We start from the raw sequence: 5,682 nt of genomic DNA, 5'->3' as shown, positions 1-5,682 counted from the left end.
TTGTTCGAATAAAGATTCATTAAAAAAAAAAAAAAATTACATGCTCCACGCTGTCCCGATCCTGCAGTCTTCGTCGGCTCGTTAACCTGTGCTCTCAAACATTACGTGCACTTCTCCAAGGTGTACCATTCATTGAGCACCGTAGCGTGTAATGTGACCCTTTATTTGAAACAGTACTGTCCTTTCCAAAGCATCTTTTCAACCCTCTTTAACACGATAACGTAGTCCAACAAAGGTAAAGAAAATGTGGCATCAAGGTTATCAGATTGAATTTTCCGAATAAGTCCACGATCTGTCTCCATTTCGCCATGATCTATTGACGTCAATTTGAAACGCATCGGTGAAGTCGGTGTCCTTCCCCCCCCCCCCCCCCCGACTTTGTAACTCGGACCTCCAATTTCAAAGGGGCGTTCCAAGGCACTTTTTCTGATCGGGTTCGAAAAAGTCCAACTTCCCACCTTCCTCGAATGCAGCATAAATCCATACCGACAACAAACACAAATGCGGATTACTTGATCGAAATCTGTCTATTCCGGAAAGTACTAACGACATTGCTAAATATCTATTTTATCCTTTAATTGTGCTTCTGTGTCTTCTTGTGTGGTCCCTGTTTTTTGCAATGGAAATGCATTTTTAAACATATGAATCCTTGTTTTTATTGGTTTGTTTATTTTATATAGCTGTTTTAGTTTACATATTGTTACCAAGTTTGTATTTATCCTCGGTGAGTGTTTGTGTCTTCAATGTTCCGAACGTAATTAAAAAAATCTTTCCACGGCCAAAAAAATCCGTCTCTTCCGGGTCATTAGTTAGTCTTTCAGTTTAAAAGTGAGGGAACATGCCTAATGCAATATGTATTTACTTTGAAAACACCAAACGCGACCCGGAAGTAGACAATCCTGTCCTGACGTTTTGCTTTTCCGCGGGGTTTTGTTGTAAGGAAACGTTCATACTGCTAAAACAAATGTCACGCGTTCACACTTTCGAAAGTTGACATTGCAGCTTTGTTGTGTTCATGTAGCGTCAGCGAGCTGCGCTAACGTGCTGCCGAGCGTTCAGTCACTTCAGTGTTCGAAGTGTGTCTCGGAGCGTCGCTTACATGTATCAAAGTCTGAGCGCTGTGCACAGCACGGTGTCCAGCTTGAAGGCGTGTCAGGCCGACCTCGCCACTGGAATGGACATCGTCACCTCCGTGGCCTTGGACCTGATAGAAGACCAGGGTAACAAACATGCAGTAACTTCATCTGTGTCCCGTCGCCTCCATTTTTAACACTCATTTAATGTAGCTTTTAAAATGTCATTAATCGTTTAATTCACTTGTTTCGAGCAGCAGTGCATATGAAAACGAGATCTGTTGGACTACAATGTTTAATAGCATTTGGGGTGTTTTATGATATGTACCCCACCTCAGCTCGTATTTCCTTGGCTTGTCTACAAAGTCACTAAAAGCTTAATAGAATTTCAACTCGACCAAGGGATCACCAACCTTTTTGAACGTCAACGCTGCTACTTGCGTACTGTTTAATCACAATGGTAACCAGTTCGATACAGAGGCGATTGCTCTAAGACTGCAAGGGATGCTCAGCTTCCCCTAAAATGTCAAAAAATAAGTGATCAAATATATGTGTGTTGAAGGCGGAATTTCCACCACACTACTTGACCACTAATCAAATACCTTGGTGGAGTTCCGGGATGCTCTTGATGGGCTCAGGAATGACCACATGCACACATCTATCGAGTTAGTAACACAGAAAAGTATTTAATCCCTAACAAATAGTCTACCTAATACAGCATAGATCAAGCCAATTATTCTAAACAGAGCTCTGGGTCATCAACTTCTCCTAACCGCGAGGGTAGCGAGGCAGAGTGACCAAGACGCCTTTCCCTTGATCCACCTTTCATACAATTCCCCAAAAAGGGTGTGACTCTCTTTGTGTGTGTGTGTGTGTGTGTGTTCAGGCATTGACAAGTGGTCTGCAGGACAGTCCAGGTGTTATCAACGGCATCTGTCAGATTAGGTGTGAATTGTCCTTCTATGGTGAATCTTCCTTTGATGTGGATATGGTCTTTCACATTTGGCCATCTTTTGTTGTTGGAAGTGGCCGTCCTGCTGTGGGGGCCTTTTTCAGTGCCGATTGTGATCTCCAGTCCAGGGGTTCGGCCGGCGTTCCCCCTTGCTCGTGGCACCATGGCACCCCCTCTTCCTCAATCACACCCAAATGCAAACACTCTCTTATTTACACTCAGAAAAACATCATTATTTGCAGTCACTCATTCCAAAACTTCACCCGAATCATCTATAACCATGAAAGGCCGCACTGAAACAAAAGCATTTTGTCACTATATGAAAAACCGCAATACAGCAATATGAAAGCTTATACTGTGAATGAAAATCCCTTCAGTGTACATACAATTGTGTGTACATGTCATTGACTAAATATGCGCTACAAGGCGCTCAACTTCTGTTCCGAATCTCAGCTTCTTACTACTGGTTACGACGCGACTCTCTTCTCATTCATTCCCGCAGTTTCACTGTGCTTTAAACTGTGTGGACACTGAGAGTCTACAGCGCAGACGCTGGGCGTCTCAAGAGTAGTCCCAATGCATTGAAACGAGACGAGTCATTGGATAAATGCTGGTTTTGTCCCGCCCATCGGACGCTCAGCGTCTCTGGGAGTCTATGGACAGTGGGCGTTTATGGGCTGGCCCGGACACTCAGCTTTTCTGCATGATGATTGGATGATCTGTCTGAGGCTGAATCTGTTTTTGATTGACAGCGAAATGAGCCAATCGCCAATCTTATGGTGAAGGCATCCTTTTCATTTTTTTGAGAAGGAATGGAGAGTAGAATTCACATATAAATAAACCCGAAAATTGAGCTTCCCCTCCTTGACAGACCAGCATCCGCCACTGGTTTGATACACTTCTTAACTAAGAAATTAGCTCAAATTACCTTTAACTATGTTCTTATTAATTTTTGATGATATTCATCTATGTGAGAACACCGATCATGTTCATGATTTAACAAGGTAAGAAGCAGATCAATAACAATATAATATACTATTTCTAGTTTTTACGTTTTCACATGCTTATTTCTACTGCAGTGCTCGGAAATCACAGCATCTATCCCATTACTGATGAAATTAATTGATTATTTTTTAACAATGGGTCCGTGGGCTACTCATGAGGTTCTTGGGGGCTACTTGGTGCCCACGGGCACCACTTTGGTGACACTTGTAGTTGTACTTTCGTTGATTACAGTATGATAAATCATTGGTGTTATAGCTGAGGACCGCTTATTCTATGTGGCCCACAAAAGCTTGCCCCAATTGTTCCTTGACTTCCATTCAAAACTCGGTGGCCATCATCTGTTCATTTTCTATATTGTTTATCCTCATCAGGATCATGGGTGGTCTGAGTTGGCACTTATTCCTGCTGACTTTGGGCACGAGATGGAAGTATGCCCTGGACAGGTTTCTGACCAATCATAGGGCAGATCTAGACAAATGCATTCAAACCCATAGTCAATCTAGATTCTCTAAATAAATTTACATGTGTTTTGGAATGTGGGAGGAAGCCAGAGTACCCTCAGAAATCCCACCTCACACCATAACATCACCCAGGAAGGCCAGAGGTGAGATTCGAACCCACAACTATTGTGACAGTGCCTGGTATGTATGTGTGTGTATATATATAGATATATATATATAGATATATATATATATCTCATAAGAAATGTTAAACGAGTGAAAGATGCATCAAGATGATTAGGGTGGCCACACAGGTCATATGAATCACCTGTGGCTAAAGCCAGACTGGGGCAGGGTTTGTACCTTCTGGACCTGGATTTGACACCTCTGGGTAAGGAACAAGAAAAGCTCCTGCCTCGCACGCAATCTGCATTGTGGCTCGGTATATTCTTTTGCCAGAAGGTCACACTTCAAATGGCATTGACACCTTGCAGTTGTTACACATTCTTAAAATTGCTGCCAAATATACATTGTAACTGGAAAGGGGAGCATTGAATGAGTTAAAAAATATTGTAGCTGGTCATGCCATTAAATGTGTTCCAGTTTACACAAAATATAATCAGTTTTGCATTTTATTCCCTTGCTGCACCGACAAACGAACCAAACCATGAAGTTCAAAACAAGACTACCATAGATATTTAACCACCACACTTACACCACTAACAAATAAACATTTATGTGGTAACCGGCGCTCCAAAGGCAACCATAACTCAATTTTGTACTAAAACAAGTTGTATAATCATGCTTGAAATGATCTGAAGAATATCTTGGTGTTCTGTGTGCAGATGGAGAAGAGAACTCTGGCATCGGCAAGATGGAGGCCCTGATGTTGGAATGTGCCAAGCTGGACCGAGAAATTGAGTGCTTTGTTGATACTGTGCAACAAGCTACAGCAGAGGTATTAGTGCTCATTCTAGACAGTTAAATTAAACAGATGCTCGACAAAGTTTGGATAATGAACCTTTGCCTGAGTAAAACTGTCACACAGGCTCTGTTTTTTTGGTGAAGTTACTCCTAAAACGCATTATTTCTGCAGGTGACGGCACAGCAACAAGAGGCCTTGTTTACGATCTCCTCCAGAGTGAAGGAGAACTTCACAGAAAAAATTGCCCAACTATCTGACGCTGATCTGCAGACTCACCAGAAAATAGTTGCGTTTAAGGAAAGCATCAACCGCTCTCACATACAAGGTACAAAAATGCCTGGTAAAAGATTAAAATGGTGGTTGCCTAGTGCTTGAGGCTAATTTAAAAAAAGTGAACACCCTTCTTTTATTTGGGTACAAATATTTGCCTCCCACTCTTTACCTTTCATGTTGCTTGCCGTTGTTCTTATTAGAGCCCGATTAAAGCGTATTTATTTAAGGTTAGCATCGATACACAGAGCAAACATCGCTAAGCATTGTTCATGCTTCATCATTACTTGAAACTCTTGCAGAGTCATTTGCAGTCATGTTGGTTGCATCAATTCCCTTTCTCCCCCACTCCATCCCCGTACATTGGAACTATGGCGATATTTGATAATGCAATAGATTTTGTATTATTTTGAGTTTTTTGCCATGCACCTGACATAGGTCGCAATGTAAAAGTAATTCAATTCCATTTTTCAGTCCTGTTTAGCTGTGTGGGTAGTATTTCTCATTATGTGGAAAAATTTCTCTCCAGACACTTAAATTGGCTGCTCTTTTGCTGTTCAAAGTTGGAAACACTCTGCTTTAATCAGAGATGAAAGTCCTCCGGATTTTCCCGGAATTCCGGGTTTTTCAAATTTTTATGAAAATTTCTCCGGAGAATTGAGGAAAATTTGCATAATCCGGATATTAGTTGACAACATTGAACGAAGACGCGTTTGAGTTCGTTGTATTGCTTTCACGAGCTTAGCCATATTGAGGCACTAACACTAGGAACAGTAAAGAGATTTTTGTTTGTGTAATAACGACAGAAGGCATGATGGCGTTTGACTCATGGTTTAGTAGAACGAATGGCAACTCGCAACAACAGTAGCAAGCGTCATTTTGCCTCTCGGGTTATACCATCTCAACTTGAACGTGGGGGATAGTCCCCAAACAATTTTCGTCTCTTTATAAACACACCTGCTAAACCCCAGTGGAACGAATAAAAGACGCCGTCAACAAGACAGTTGTCGTAAAAAA

General features: G+C 41.8%; 1 protein-coding gene across 2 annotated transcripts in view; it reads left to right on the top strand.

Annotated features, from left to right (window-relative positions):
- The first annotated feature begins 875 nt into the window (after window positions 1-875).
- Window positions 876-5,682, top strand: part of nsmce2 (NSE2 SUMO ligase component of SMC5/6 complex) — a 9,549-nt gene continuing 4,742 nt past the window's right edge. The window contains exons 1-3 of one of the 2 annotated variants that reach the window (XM_019895703.1): window positions 876-1,220; window positions 4,316-4,428; window positions 4,567-4,720. In XM_019895703.1, the coding sequence (XP_019751262.1) occupies window positions 1,100-1,220; window positions 4,316-4,428; window positions 4,567-4,720 (388 nt within the window). In that variant the 5' untranslated portion in view covers window positions 876-1,099. Of the gene's footprint in view, window positions 1,221-3,060; window positions 3,635-4,315; window positions 4,429-4,566; window positions 4,721-5,682 lie in introns of those variants that run through there. The other variant, XM_019895704.1, reaches the window with a different exon arrangement.

This window comes from Hippocampus comes, unplaced genomic scaffold (genome assembly GCF_001891065.2).
Source record: "Hippocampus comes isolate QL1 unplaced genomic scaffold, H_comes_QL1_v1.1 scaffold387, whole genome shotgun sequence".
Classification (NCBI taxonomy): domain Eukaryota; kingdom Metazoa; phylum Chordata; class Actinopteri; order Syngnathiformes; family Syngnathidae; genus Hippocampus; species Hippocampus comes.
The sequence above is the reverse complement of the archived record's forward strand: the minus strand, read 5'-3'. Positions and strand labels throughout refer to the sequence as shown.